The sequence below is a fragment of the Ascaphus truei genome, chromosome 1 (genome assembly GCF_040206685.1).
Source record: "Ascaphus truei isolate aAscTru1 chromosome 1, aAscTru1.hap1, whole genome shotgun sequence".
Classification (NCBI taxonomy): Eukaryota; Metazoa; Chordata; class Amphibia; order Anura; family Ascaphidae; genus Ascaphus; species Ascaphus truei.
Genome location: NC_134483.1, coordinates 495994554 through 496010870, shown reverse-complemented (window position 1 = coordinate 496010870; position 16317 = coordinate 495994554). Strand labels below are relative to the sequence as shown.

General features: G+C 40.0%; 1 protein-coding gene across 16 annotated transcripts in view; it reads right to left on the bottom strand.

Annotated features, from left to right (window-relative positions):
• PROM1 (prominin 1) overlaps positions 1–16317 on the bottom strand; it is a 158494-nt gene that overhangs the window by 81572 nt on the left and 60605 nt on the right. For all 16 annotated transcript variants that reach the window (XR_012787800.1, XR_012787784.1, XR_012787790.1 and 13 more), the window contains 4 exons: positions 12750–12955; positions 5875–5995; positions 3282–3345; positions 1279–1368 (listed from right to left, as the gene is read on the bottom strand). Coding sequence is in view for 5 of the 16 variants with exons in the window: in XM_075569043.1 (XP_075425158.1) it covers positions 1279–1368; positions 3282–3345; positions 5875–5995; positions 12750–12955 (481 nt within the window). In the remaining 11 variants the exon portion in view is untranslated. The remainder of the gene's footprint in view (positions 1–1278; positions 1369–3281; positions 3346–5874; positions 5996–12749; positions 12956–16317) is intronic.

Below are 16317 nucleotides of genomic sequence, written 5' to 3'. Positions count from 1 at the left end.
ATGAGATCAGTACGGTATGCATGACAAATACATACATTTGCAGTCATGTCGCAGCACGAGTACCGGAAGCTTTAACAGCACTAATGGAATCTGAATGTTGTGTTTTTCATTACAAGACGTGAGCTTACACAACGGACATGGGTTCTAACCATGTCAAAGAAAATAACAGGTATAGCCAGCAATCTTGCTTATTTTTTTTAATTCTGGAAATGGTTTTCCTTTTTCTATTCCAGGAAAAAAAACATATCATACATTATTTAACATTAAGGGGCATCATGCCACAATAAGAAAGGAGGGTAGGTAGGAGGATGCAACTAGATTAAATAAACTTGGGAACCTCAATATTCATTGTAACTCCCCAGCCATGGGAATAATCTGCATTGCGCTTTTAAACTGTAAAGTGAGCACGCTGAGCATCTTTGGTGGCATTTGCTTAGCCGTATCCATCTTTATTTCGTTTAACATTCTGTAGGTGCGCTCCGGATATCATTTTCAAAAAGCTTTACCACACTGGGAATTTAAAATGGCTCTTGACATGTCCACATAATATGTATACATATCCTGTATGGAACCCAGTGATGCTATATTCCATGCACCCCAAAACTGGAACAATCTACCAGAGACTCTCACATCCACCACCAGTTTAAGTTCTTTCAAATCTAAGGCTGTCTCACATTTTAACCTGGTCTGTAACTGTTTCATACGCTCATAATATATATTTTCTTTAACTGTGCACGCAATGCCTTGTATATAATGTATACCCTGTTCATTTATGTAACTGTACTTGTAACCATGTATTATTTGTTTTACTCTGTGCCCAGGACATACTTGAAAACGAGAGGTAACTCTCAATGTATTTATTACTTCCTGGTAAAATATTTTATAAATAAATAATAAATAAATATATTAAAAACACAGAACAAAACTTTATAAAGAAAAGAAAGAAAAAAACACACGAAACAGATGATCACAAGGTAGTTTCTACTGCCACTTCATTTTTGGCGGGTAGTGGTTTGATCTTGTAAAAACATACCATTTTCATGGCTTTAGGGTTAGAGTTTGCCAGTGCACGTGGTGCACACAGGAAGCACAAATCTTCACTAGAGAGGCATAACCAGCCACACACAGTGGTACAATCATGGATTCAACCAACGGCAGAGCTTGTGACCCACCTAATTACAACAAATGCAGAAGTCTAGACGCCATACTGCTGTGATAAAAAGGCACTCATGGTTTTAGCTATTGCATGTGGAAGTGGAGACTTAAGATGTCACATACCTCCTGCCATGTTAAGAACTGCGTCAAAAGCAGGGCGCACCTCTTTTCCTAGCTGGTCATGTACTCTCTCACCGAGCAAGGGTCCAATATCTGAAAACATAAGCGAGTTGGGTTACAACCGATTATAGGCTAGAACACGGGTGGGCAACTCCAGTCTTCAGTCTGAGCCACCTGTGCTGAAGTAAGGATATCCTGAAAACTTGACCTGTTGTTGTCCTTAAAAGCTGGGAGTTGCCCACCCCTGGGCGATGAAAGGTAAATCCAGATTGAAATCACGCCTATGTTCGAATTGTTTCCACACACTTCACACACTCCACAGAGCTCAAACTAAACAAAGGGCAAACTTGAGATAATTAATTTTGCACCTGTTCCTCCATGACATTGCTGCATTGCAGACTCCCCTGGCATGGAAATGGTTAAGACATCGTTTCTGTTATTTTTGCAAATCAGCAGCTAAACGTTATCTTCTTTTCAAATGAAAGCAGTAATAAAAAGCAGCAACATTTCATCCTAAATGAATGTCAAGGATTACTGTATTGATCCTGAACAGTTGTGTGTCTCCAAATAGAGACAGCTGCGACAGAGACAATACATGCGACAGAAGACCATCTCATCAGGAGTAACAATCTTTTCAGACAAGAACACATCTACAGATGTAGCTCAACATAGTTTCCCTGTGGCCCGGGATCGCTGGGGAAACCAACCACCGCAATCCCCGTGTGCAGGGAAAGCAGCCTGTTTACAAACAGGCCCAGATCTACAAAATGGTGCTAAGCTTTAAAACACCTTTACTCCCATTCATAAGACTGGGAGTAGAAGCGTGCTACAGCTTAATTGGCCGTCACCCACTCGGAACCATGGAAATGGCTTTTTTCCCAGTGGCTTTGAGCAAGGCGAGTGTCAGTAAGTATTCATAGAGCACATACTATGCATTAAAAGCGGTGGTCTATTAGTTTTAATACCAAGGGCAGGGAATTACTTAATCATGCACCAACTGCAAAAATTACCACACTGAATATGGAAAGAACAAACATATGCCAAATAAATCACATTCAGAATCAGGACAATTAAAAAAAAGAGAAAGATTTCACCCCCCAAAAAGAAGAGAAAAACAAAAAGGAATCATATATTAAGCAGTTAAATAGAACAAAATTAAACAAAGAAAAAAAGAAAAGCAGCAGTGCAGAAGAGATTGTCAAAATGGACCCAATTTCCCACTGTGTTGATACTGTACAAAGCGGATATTAGTGGTTACAGTTTGGGAAAATTCTTCCTGCCTTGGGCCTGATAATATTTACCCACCGGAGGGCTGGTGCTGCCACTATGTGACTTGGGCAGTCGCCTCGGGCGACACATTTTCGGGGGACGGCATCAGCAGTGGAGGCGGAGTAGGAGGGCGGGAGAGGAGGAGGATTTCAGTAGCAGAGCAGGGTGGCATAGAAGGAAGACATCAGGCGGAAGAAGAGGACAGAAGGAGCAGGAAGGCACAGGAGCACGGCCAGGGAAGAGCACACCCTAGTGGTCCAATCTGTAAGTCTTCACTGACTTACTGTGTCTGCCGCTGCGAAAGCAAAGCTCCTCTCCTAACCTTATTATATGAAATTATGTGTACAGATTGATCAAAACCTGATAGGCTTCTTCTTCACGAGCACACACATTACTCCTGGACCCATATTCTTTGGTTACATCTCACCATAAAGCAGTATTCACACTTTCTTTAAACCTCCTACTCTTTAAGATCATTACATTTTTGTTTAAGAGTATTAATAAATATATACTTTTCTCGAGGAAGTGAATACAAAATCACCCAACCAAAATCCCAGGAGACAACCCTTTCTCCCTTTACAGAAAATGTTAATAAATAAATAAAAAGCTAGCACTAAGTGGATTTTTATTGGTTGCAATTTTTCAAAACATACAAAATTCACTTGATAAAAAACATCATTCCGGTTTGACCAATCTGTTTGTTAAATAAACAAACAAAGACTGCATTGTGTACTTACTGTTAAGCTCTGACAGTGCTTTGTCCTTCGTAATGTTGAACTTGTTCAATACATAGTCAATTTGCTAAATGAGAACAATAACAAAACAAATACAAAAAAATTGTAAACCATGAGATTATTAAACAAAATGATAACCCCAAAACATTGTTACCTTATACATTTGGCAAGTTAAATACTTAAAAATGTCGTATCACTAATATATCAACACTACTTTATATAACAGTGTAAAAATGCTGACAGAATATACATATTATTATCATTAACATTTCATATAGCGCTTTTCTCAAAAATTGGACTCAAAGTGCTTCACAATGACCGTACAGTGCGCGGGACGCAGCACACATGATTATTACAGTCACAGTCCCTGCCCAGATGAGCTTACAATCTGTTTTTGGTGCCTGAGACAGGGAAATAAAGTGACTGGCAGAAGGAGCCGACACCAGGATTTGAAGCAGGGAAACCTATGTTATTGTTTTACAGAGTCAGTGTCTTTACTCACGGATATAGATATAGATATATTATATATGTGCCACAAAACCTACAACATATACTAGTGAACAAATGCAAAAACAAATGTTGTTCAAGGGGGTGTATAGCGCAACTGTACAAATGTATACACGTGTAACTAAATGTGACACGTGAAACTAGATACTGTAGTCCCACAAAACAAATCTTGTGGAAAATGTGGGAATGAGTGCAACACACAGTTGAATCCTATACAGCCAGTGTAACCAGTACAAAATAATACTTTAAAGCATCAAAAATTGAGGATTTATATACATACCCCATTCACTTATTGAGGTAAAAAATAAACATTACTGAACAGGTTTAAAGGGAACAAAAAAGGACAATATTTGTTTATACTGAAGGATATTTTGTACGGTATGTCACTTTATGCATGAAACATAATAAAATAGAGACTATGCTGTTACAATGTCTGGTTCAGTGTTAGAAAGATTGCTACACCCCGCATTGCTGGCCACAATAAAGCTTTAGCACTTCCAATAACAAATTAAATAAAAAAGAGGTGTTGCTGTAAAAGCATTGGCACATTCATGCACACTCAGGGGTGATTTAGTTTAACTAAATCTGTTAGTGACATCTACTGGACACACTCAGATAGTACTAGTATTGTCTGTTACAATAACATCCTTCTTAAATGAAATGAATACTGTACATGCCAAAGTGACGTGGAAGTCCATGGGAGATTTGGGCCAATAATGGCCTGAAAAGCTACTTCAGCGTATTTAGAATTACACCCTTAATAGCTACATCTGAGTGATGGATACTGGTCACAACATATAACACATATAGTTTGCTTTTTTATTTTGTAAACGTGGTAAGATGAAATGTAGATTTTTTTTTACTTCAGCTTCTTCATTTTGCGCTGTGTGTATTAGTGTGTTCCCTTTCTGCCATCAGTGGTGCAAAGAAGATTAGGACCATTTGTAACTAAGGCTGAGTCCCTGCTGCCGCTGAGCTCGCTCATGCTTGGAGAGCAGTGACGTCACCAGCTCTCCAAGCATGAGCGATCGCTGTCCTGCAACATTTTTAGAGCAGGAGCAGGGGGCGTGGCTATTACGGGAGGGGGCGTGTCATTGGCTGGATAGGGGCTGTGTTTCTGTATTCTCTCTCTCTACCCCCTTCCCTCTCCTCTCTCCCGACCCCCCCTTTCATCTCTCTCCCCCCCATTGAGCTCTCTCCTCTCCCGCCCCCCCCGCGTGCTCTCCTGCCCCCGTGCTCTCGCCACCCTCTGTGCTCTCTCCCCCTTTCGCTCTTTCGGACCCCCTTGAGTCCCACCCCCCCCCCCGCGCTCTCTCGTCCTCCTCCCCGTTCACAGCGCTCCGGTCCCTGTTCACCCCCGCAACCCCCTGGTTACAGCTCTCCGGTCCCGTTCACAGCGCTCCGGTCCCGTTCACCCCCGCCAACCCCGCCGTTCACAGTGCTCCGGTCCCGTTCATCTCCTGCACTCCCCCCGTCCACAGCGTTCCGGTCCCGATCACCCTCCCACCCTCCGCCCACAGCGCTCTGGTCCCGTTCACTCCCCCCCCCCAGTTTACAGCTCTCCACCAATCCTGCCTCTCTCTTCTGTCATTGGACCCTGCTCCGAGCAATAAAGTATAGCTCCAGTGTCTCCTCAAGCCCAAAGATTGGGAGCGCGCGGGGGGGCATGGAAGGGGGGGGGGGGAGCAGCTGAGCGTGCCGGGAAGTATAGGTTTTTTGTTTTGTTAAGCGCCGAACGCGGGTTAGCGTGTGTGCCCGTACACAAGCGGGAAATGATATACATACATACATATACATATATATATATATATATATATACACATATATATACACACACAGCAAGCGTCGCCGACTCAGCCCTGGCGGGGACTCAGCCTAAGGTAGGGCCCAAGCTACGGCGATATAGATATATTTGGCCCTCCCTGCTAGAAATCATGGCCCTGTCCTGCCAGGAACCATGGTGCCTCAATACATTTCTCAGCATGACTTTCCTGGTCTTGGCAGTGACTGGCAGATCGAGTCAATTTTCCCCCAAATTAAATTTTTTTTTTTTAAATCTACTGTATAAATAAGGAAAAGAAACAATTACCATTGGAGTAGCACTTAGCAACGTTTTTAAGTCTTTGAAGTTACTGTGCACCAATTTCTTTGATCCTCGAATCTGGTTTGTAAGGTTCTGATTTGCCGCATATGCGCAAAGAACACCAACACTATAGGGGAAACAAAATAATATATTTAAGAACAGCCCCTATGTACGGTCTATACAGTATGCACACGATTACTGAAACCAGTCGCCATGCATACTATGCAATACAGTATACGGCTGCAAATACAGTGAACATACGCTAAGAAATTAGAATGAATATTTTCTATAATATATGAAATGGAATGAACATCCGAATAAAAAGAACATGAGATTTCATGTAGTAATTGGAATTAAGGGAATATATAATATAGGCAAAGAGCATTAGATATAATGTAGAAAATGGAAGAACCATATAAAGTAGACAATGGAATGACCCAACCCTGTAATGCAGGAAATGAAATGACTCTGCGATACACAGTAGTGCAGGAAATGGACTGAACCTACGATATAATGCAGGGAATGGAATGACCATAGGATAAAATGGAATGGAGATAATAATGTACCACAGTAAATGGAATAATAAGATAGAATATAGAACATGTCATCAACATAAAAACAATATAAGAAATTGAATAAAAAATATGAATCGTATACATGGAGTTGATTGCACGTAGGCTATAATGTGGAAAATGAAATTAAGATGGAACATGGAATGAACATAGAAATTTAAATGCAGAAAATGAAATAAGATAAAATGCAGGAAACAGAATGGGTATACAATAAAATGAACATAAGATTATAATGCAGAAAATATAAGACAATACAAGAATTTAACGTAGAAAATTGAATGAACTTAGGATAGAATGTAGTCAACCAAAAAAATCTACGTATTTAGGAACCAATTTAGAGTTTGGACATCACAAAAACATTAAAAGTTTAGCGATGAGCCATCACAACATGTGGAATTATAACCTAATTTAGATTTAGGTGCTAGAGATGTTAGACCTCCTTATCATATTTTAATACCAGCTCCCGAGATTGGCATAGTTGGCTATTTGTCATTTTTACATCTTTTGCCATAAGTCTGTGTGTAATAATTATGTCTGTGCAATGATTGTGCTTAATTTAATTTATTTCGCACAGGTCCTTAAAAACATTCCATGTGAGGGACTTGTCTGCAACAGCTCATCCTAACCGAAGGATTCTCCGCACCCAATGAACGAGGAAAGAAGCTGCCAGCAGGCAGAGAGGAAAAGAAATCCGACATTTACCAGTGAGGAAAATTAGAATAAATAATAAAAGGTACACAAAGTTATGGTGAGTAAAAAGAAATTGACAGAAAATCCTACATTTTACAGCAAAAATGAAAATAACACTCATGTGAATGTCCTCATATCTGTAAGGAATCCGCTCTGCGGTTTACTGGTTGCCTTACCTTGCAGACCGGTGCAGTCCTGGAACTCTTCACCTGATATTACTGCAGCCTGGATTCACTCACCAAAGCTATACTGCCACACACTCCCTCTGGTATCTACTGCAGCTGTGCAATCTATCACTGCAATCCAGCCTTGTATTCTTATTGGAGCAGGACCTTCACACCCCCCGCCGGGGATTGGTCCGCTGGCCTTTAAGTACTATGTTCCCACAATGCTCCCTGCCGAGCATAGTCCTTACCGGATGTCACTTACTGTTCTGCCACAAGCCCTCGCTTGTTCTCCTATGCTGATACGGAGGTCTCCCCTGCGTCCTTCAGCTTCCTTCCCTATGCTGATACGGAGGTTTCCCCTGCGTCCTTCAGCTTCCTGTTCTCCTGTGCTGAAGCGGAGGTTTCGCCCTGCGTTCATCAGCTTCCTGGTTTCCTGCACTGAAGCGGAGGTTTTGCCCTGCGTTCATCAGCTTCTTGGTTTCCTGCACTGAAGCGGAGGTTTCCCTGTGTTTCTTCAGCTTCCTGGTTCCTGGGGCCTACTCTTTCCCTAATCTAGAGAAGCCATGTCCTGGTTCCTGCGCTGAAACGGAGGATTCCCTAGCCCGCTCAGGACTCTTGCGCTGTAGCACTGGTTTACCCGTGCAGCTAGGCGGTGTGTAAATCTGGTCTGTCTTCCACCTCCTGAGACCAGTACCATGGGCCATGGTCGCCGCACGCGCAGAGGCCACCCCCGCGCTCCTAAGCTGAAGCGGGGCTTTCCTGACTACCTGTTGCCGAACTCCTGCTTGGACAATGTTTATCCTGACGTCTCCTGTCCTGACCCTGGCTTGTACAACGACGATGCTGACTTCTCCTATCCTGATCCTGCTACGTATGACTACGAACTGCGCAATCCGGATCAGCCTGCGCGGTCTAAGGTCGGTGCTTTTACAACCCCACCTCAGCCTCGCGGTCCGACCCTGGTTTGTGGCGAGCACAACCGTGACAATATCTCGGGTGGGTTGAGAAACCTGCCTTTCCCCATAGGGTCCGAAAGGTGAATGTCCTCAGAAGTGTTTGTTTCTTAATCTTTGCTGTACGGTGTAGTTCTTCTGTCACTTCCTTACTCATCAGAACTTATTTTGTGTACCTGGCTGTAGCCACTACCAGCTTTACGATACAAGGCCAGGAACCACCCTCCCACTGATGAGACCCGAAAAGTAAAACCAGCTGTCCGAGTAGGTGTACTCACCATGCATTTCTTAAACCCAGGCCGTGCTGAAAAGCGGTGTAATGTGGCAGACATAAGTTTATAGGGTCCATGTTAAAATGGGTTCAAATTGGACACTGTGGGGAAGATCCGCAGGGCTCCGTTAAATGCTTTATCTTGATATTGCCCTAATTTAACGGATCGATAGTCGTACCGCATATCCACAAAGGTGATTATCGTTATGGTGTCCTCGCGTTAACCAGGGAAATATAGGATCGCCAACTTTTAACGGACGTCTGGCTTATGCGTATGCAAATCATCTGCTAATGAGCCGTTAAGCAAGCATCGCAGATCCACAAATCTCCGCTCACGTTAGCGCGTGGAAATAGCGTTACGATAATTAGGTCACACCAAAACCTGCCGTTACGCACATCCAGACTATGCACATGACGTTATTTCTGGGAATAGTCTGCAAGGAAAATGGGCAGCTCTAAAGTGGTACCCAATTCATTGTACCGAGTATAGGCCGTAATCCCTTCATTACAAAAAGTTAGGTAACATCACATTAGTAGCCCAGATTTAATGGACCTCTGAGGACCTACCCTTGTGTGGACTCATTCATGTCATTACCCAGCATTGCATGCCGAATGACTATGGGGAAAGGCAGGTTTTTGGACCTGTCGAAGACAAGCGAATAATGTCCTCAGAAGTTTTTTTTTTTTTATATAATAATATAGCTTTGAAATAAAATTATAAATCATTTCCCTTTTTCTCCAGGGTCTTGGTCTATTTTCTAAAACATATCCAATATGGCAGAAATGTCTGCTATGGCTCCAGAAAATATATGTGGCAAATACTGGGTTTCTTATAGTGTAGTCTGAAAGCACATGGTCCCTGTAGGCACATACTAAAGAAGGGGGTTTACTTAAAAACTGCAGTTAATCTAACTCTTAATTGGACTCTAACACAAGACAGGTGCAATGTAATCTGTGTACGTTCATGTTGAGCTCATTTAAATAAGAAACACACAACCGCCTGCTCCGCCTGTTGAGTCTTTTTGTCAATGATCCCTACGTAAACTATATTTTTACAAACCGCAAACTTGCCATTTGCACCCGTGCAATGAGTTTGTGCTACAACTCCTGTTAACCAACTCTAAATCAGCCGCTTAGTATACTGTAGGCAACAGAATGAACACGTTATAGATGCAGAAAATGGAATGAATGTCAAGTATAATGCAGAAAATATAATATAAAATGTAGACATTGAATTGAATATGTAATACAGTATATATATATATATATATATATATATATATATTATAAAAAAGACACCTCACGCTCCAATGAGCTCCAAGACATGTAATGGAGTAGTGAAAAAAAACTAAAAACAGCGCTCTAACGGAGACTTATAATGATTCTATTCAAAAACCAAAAACCAAAGTGAATGGTGACTTAGAATGTGACTGTGAATATATAAACAATAATAAATAAAGTGCAACACAAGTGCAAAATCGTGAAATAAAGAAATGCTGCTCAGAACCCTTGGAAGGATGGTTCACAGGAAACCCTCTTGCTGGAACGTGTGGAAGTTTAAGGGGAGCGCAACTCAATCAATGGTGGTATGTGGAATGAAAGAAGACACAAAATAGTGCAACAATGTCTTAGGAAGATAATTCAAATTCTGTAGACTTCTATAAAATCAGGACTCACATTTCTTCTGAAAAAAATCACGCATGTAGCCCAAACTCTGGTGGGCAGTGGTGATGAGATAGGTGGGTAATGATACCTCTTTCTGTGCTTCGTAATCTTAGGGGCAGACTGGCTCACTGTGACTGCATGTCACTCAGGATGTAAGGCAACCAACCATATGTGGGGAAACGAGAAAGCCAAACATAGTGTGTACCAACTCGGAAGCGCCCTGCTGATGCCACTCACCTATACCTGTCCACACTTGAGGTCCCTTTCAATTGGTGAAATTCGAAAGCGCCGCGATACCGTAAGTGTATTGCCAAGAACCGGAAGTGACGTGACGGGAGACCCGTGTGGAGGGGTGAGAGCCTGGAAGCAGCGTTCGCTTTTCGTATGTGCCCTATATATGGTTTTATTGATGTAAGCATACATCTTTATGGTTTTAGATATTAAAGTGTCATACTTTTATTGGTACACACTATGTTTGGCTTTCTCTTTTCCCCACATATCTTCCTAAGACATTGTTGCACTATTTTGTGTCTTCTTTCATTCCACATACCGTCATTGATTGAGTTGCGCTCCCCTTCAACTTCCACATGTTATGGAGTAGGACAATAATATTAAATATGGATTATAAAGTAGGACATAAAATAAACAAATGTACATACTGCAAGAGATGATGTTAGAAGGGAATAAGATAAAATGCAGGAAGTGTTATGAACAAAGGATATAATGTATGAAACACAGACTTTAGGATTGAGTAGAAGAAGCAGACTGAACACAAGATGTAGTATAATAAATGGAAAACAAGAAATAAAATAATATAGTATAGGAAACCGAATTAACTTAACATAAAACATAAGCATGGGACATAAGGTGCATTCTGGCGCTGGGCCGTGTCTTATGAAGTAGCCCGCTTTAAAAATATAAACCTACGGTATATCTCATGTTTAATTTCCTACAGTATATTCTGTGTTCGTTGCTGTTCCTAGATTATACTGTAGGAAATGAAACATGAGATATACCGTAGGTTTATATTTTTTAAGCGGGCTACTTCATAAGAAACGGCTCAGCGCCAGAATGCACCTTATGTCCCAATTACTTCAATGGGCTCTATAGGGCCTTCCCGAGCCAGAAAGCGTTGCACAGAATAGCTGCGATTAGTAAATATAGGCCTTTATGCCAATTTAATTCCATTACCCATGTTATATTCATATGTTCATTCCATTACCCATGTTATATTCATATGTTCATTCCATTACCCATGTTATATTCATATGTTCATTCCATTACCCATGTTATATTCATATGTTCATTCCATTACCCATGTTATATTCATATGTTCATTCCATTACCCATGTTATATTCATATGTTCATTCCATTACCCATGTTATATTCATATGTTCATTCCATTACCCATGTTATATTCATGTTCATTCTATGACCCATGTTATATTCATAAGTTCATTCCATTTCCTATGTTATATTCATAAGTTAATTCCATTTCCTGCATTACATATTATGTTCACTCCAGTTCCTACATTTTATCCTTCTATATATTTTATTCCCTACCTTTTTTTTATATTTGTTCTATTTTCTACATTATTATCCAATGTGAAATCCATTGAATACACGATATTCTGTTTGTTGCATTTCCTAACCTGTATATGTACTGCATGTTTATTCCGGTTTTATCATATGTATCATTGTTCTTTTATACCTCACGTGAATTCAATTTCCTACCTCAAAATGTTATGCTCATTATCTACACAATATATTTTGTTCATTCCTTTCCTACATTATATTCTCTGGTTCAGTCACATTCTTTTATTTTATCTTCTGTTAAATCCATTCTCTACGTTACATCTCCTGAATGGTACGTCTGGTAGGTTTTTTACTTTCCTTATGTTATATCCTATGCCCATTCTATTTCCTACATTATATTCAGGCCATTTCCCATATCATTCATGATGATATATATATATATATATATATTACATGTTATACATTATATTTTATGTTCATCCCGTTTCTAATATTATATGTTCATTCCATGAACTTCTTATGTTTTTCCCATGTATTCATTATATTCATATTTCGCTTTCCCTCCTTTCTCCCAAATTTGATTTTGAATCAGTTTCTCCCATGACTTTTTTTATTTTATTTATTTTTTTATACTACTTGGTAAATTCATTCAATTTCCTCTATTGGAGGGGTGACCAACTCCAGTCCTCAAAGGTATTGGGGATATCTCTGCTTCAGCACAGGTGGCTCTATCAGTGGCTCAGTTATTGTGCCCGAGACACCTGTGCTGAAGCAGGGATATCCTGAAAACCTGGCCTGTTGGGGCCCCTTGAGGTCTGGTGCTCGCCACCCCGGTTCTACTGCTTCCCTGTTGATTCCATTTGCTAGAATAATTCTGTTTTTCTTTTTGTTATGTCTGCAACTTTTTCTCATTTCCCATTGGACGAACGAAAGGTTGGCAAGTAAGTAACCGTGTTGACTGAATTATAATCTCACACAAACATAAATGAGCGAGAGCCAAAAGCAGAGTATTGCAGCAGTACTCGCCTGATTAGCAAAGTAGTAACAAAAAGAAAGGTGGCAAAGCAGCCCCTCTGACAGTCAGTGTTTTTCTTCTGTCGCTGATGCATTTCCCCACCACAGTTGTCACAGCAACGACACATGCAAAAGCATAGGCCCACCAGGGGCATCAACAGAAAAAACAGCAGTCCTACTGCAGCAGCGATAATAAAGCCAATCTCATAGCGTATAGTCTGTAATGCAAACAAAGACATGTTATTTATTTGCTCCATGCAATGTCCAATCAGATGTAAAATGACACAAAATGGGATGTATATGCAAAACTTAGATTGTAAGAGCTTCGTTGCTGGGATTTCCTTTCCTATTGTCTAATCTTATTTGTTGCACTAATTGTACTACAGTGGCGAGAGAAAGTTTGTGAACCCCAATTATAATTACGGAAATTCCATACTTTTCCCATTATATCCTTCTTGAATCAAAACCAGTCTGTTCTTAAATTCCATAGGGTTTATATTAACCAATTCCATGTCTTCTGAAACAAAATGATCTAGGAATTAGACAAACAATGAGTAATTAAGAGTCGGGGTATGTGCAAACGCAAGTGAAACCCTTGTTCTATCAGTGAAATGAAAGGGCATAATTAGAATCAGGTGTTTAAATAATTAGATCTTCAGGGGTTAGTTTGTGACGCCCTACCCTATATAAAGATCAGAACTTTTATGAGTTTGGTCTTCACCATACAGGTGTGTGGAAACACATCATGCCATGATCAAAATAAATCTCTGAGGACCTCAAAAAAAGCAGTTATTGATTCTAATCTGTCTAGAAAAGGATAAAAAAAAAAACATTTCTAATTATTTGAGGCTCCATAAATCCACGATCAGACAGATAGCCTACAAATGGAGAACGCTCAAGATCAGTTACTGTACTCTACCCAGGAGCAAAAACAAACAAGCAAATCATCCAGAAAGTCACAAAGATACCCAGAGTAATATCCAAAGGTCTGGAGGCCACTCTTGCCTTGGCTAATGTGAGTGTTCATGACTCAACTATCAGAAAAAGACTGAATAAGAATGGTGTTCATGGAGGAATAGCCAGGAGGAAACCATGGCTCTCTATAAAGAACATTGCTGCTCGTCTCAAAAATGTCGGCCATCCGTCCGTGAGCTGAAGCGAACGTGGGTCATACAGCAACACAACAATCGTAAACATACAAGCAGATCTACAAAAGCATGGCTGCAGAAGAAAAAAAAATCTGTGTTTTAGAATGGCCTAATCAAAGTTCAGACCTAAGCCCTATCGAAATGTGGAAGAACATGAAACGAGTTGTCCATGCAAGGATGCCCTCAATTGTCACCGAATTGAAGCAGTTCTGTTAGGAGGAACATGGCCAAAAATTCCTCAAAACCGTGTGAGAAACTGACCGGCAGTTACAGGAAACACTTAGTTGAAGTCATTGATGCTCAATGGGGTGCCACCAGGTACTGAATCTAAAGGTCCACATACTTTTTCGCACATGAAAAATGTTGAATGTTGAAGCATTTGTGGATAAATAAATGTTGAAAAGTATCATGTTGTTGTGTCATTTGTTTGATCAGGTTATCTTTATTCATTATTAGGACATAGATGAAAATCTCATAACATTTTAGGTTTGAAATATCTGAAAATGTGTGAAAATCCTAAGGGGTTCACAAACGTTTTCTCGCCACTGTGTGATTCCCTCTACTGTATTGTCTCCCTTGTAAAGCACAAAGTACAGCTGTAGGAGCGATATAAAGTTACACATACAAATAACTCATTCAAAAGCTTTCTTAATTCATTTAATACTGAATCAATATGCAAGACTATTGCCTCCTACATCCACTAAAAAAAGTTTGCAGTGTACAGAAAGGTTTAAATAAAATATTTAATTTTTATCCTACCTGAACCAAGAGTCCCCCATAGATGTTCTGGGGTTCTCCCACATCCGGGGATACCCCGGTTTCTAAGACATTTGTAGTTTTTTGTGTGCAGGTTTTGACAAGACTACAAACATGGCAGACAGGACTACAAACATGGCTGCAGGCCCTGACCCCATGGCCATTTTGTATCTGGCCAGTAGATGGCCACCTAGCTCCTCCTGCACCAGATGAGTCCCGGTTAACCCTCACGTTAAGTGCACTGTGTATGCATGTGTGAACATGTGCACGCGTGTAAGCATTAAAGCAAATCATGCAAACAGTGCATTATAATGCTAGATGGAACATTCTCTGCATCACTTTAAGGTAAGCAAATATCTAATGGTGTACTAATAAAAAAACACCTCTTACAATAAAGTCTGGTTTACTGATTGGGCACTCAATTACTCAATGAAGTTGCCTTCCCAAAACATATATACTGTAAACATGGAAGATTGTTGGAAATATATTCAGTTATTTTTTTTCTTCCAATTCTGCTTCCATAAAAACATAATAAAGACACACATATGGCAATGGCGACGTGGTGATCAAAGGGAAGCGCAAACATGTGGAGATATAAAAAATAAAACTGATGGTGCAGTATTGTGACAAATAAGTAGGTATTCTTCTTCCAAAGATACCTTTACGTACACAGTATCATCCTCACACTTGTGAGTATAAATAACAGCAGACTTAAAGAAGAATACCTACTTATTTGTCACAATACTGCACTATCAGTTTTATTTTTTATATCTCTACATGTTTGCGCTTCCCTTTGATCACCACGTCGCCATATTCATCTGGGATTGAGAGAGCAGTCCTGCACTGGGTCACAGCAGCATTCAAGGATTTGTTTGTATCACTTATATTTATTCAATTTATGGTTTATATGTTAATATTGGATTAACACGTGTTTAAAGCTTATAATAGAGCGCCACTTTTGATATATTACGTTTTGCACACATATGGCAATACCTATATGACAATTATTTTTTAACAAAGCTATTTTTGCTTATGCCATTAAAAGTCACAATTCAGTGCCTGTTACATAGATACGCTCTCATCAACAGGGTGCCCTCCCAACTGATCATAGAGACGGATTCAGGTTTCATGGTATTGGGCGATATATACTGTAGAAGTAGGAATAACCAAAAGGCTTTAATGCTGTGCTCAAGGGACAGTAAATTTGTCTAAATATGTAATCGTGATGAATGCAGATCATTTTTTCAACTGCTAAAAGATAAAATAGTAGGCATTATATATAATAATATATGCAAATATTGGTCGCTCAACCAGATTGAACCGGTCCTGCTTTAAGTGTTGCGCTTGGGAAAAACCAACACATTTATTTTAACCCCAGTCATTAAATAGTATGTGGTGTGTTTTCCATTTCTTCCATCTCTGTATTATGGGAGAATGTACATACAATTGTTGTTAGTTAAAGTTTTGTTTGTCCATTTGCTTTTTGGAACAATCCGTGTGCTGATGCGTGTTTTGCGGGCTTATAAATGTACATTTATATGGAAATAAAAGCAAGTTGTAACCATAACTTGACAAAAATAGGAAAGTCACGGATTGATAAATGAAAGTAGTGACAATGTTAAATGAAATTTGACAAAGCCTTCAAATTACAAAACCTACATTATTGGACATTTTTG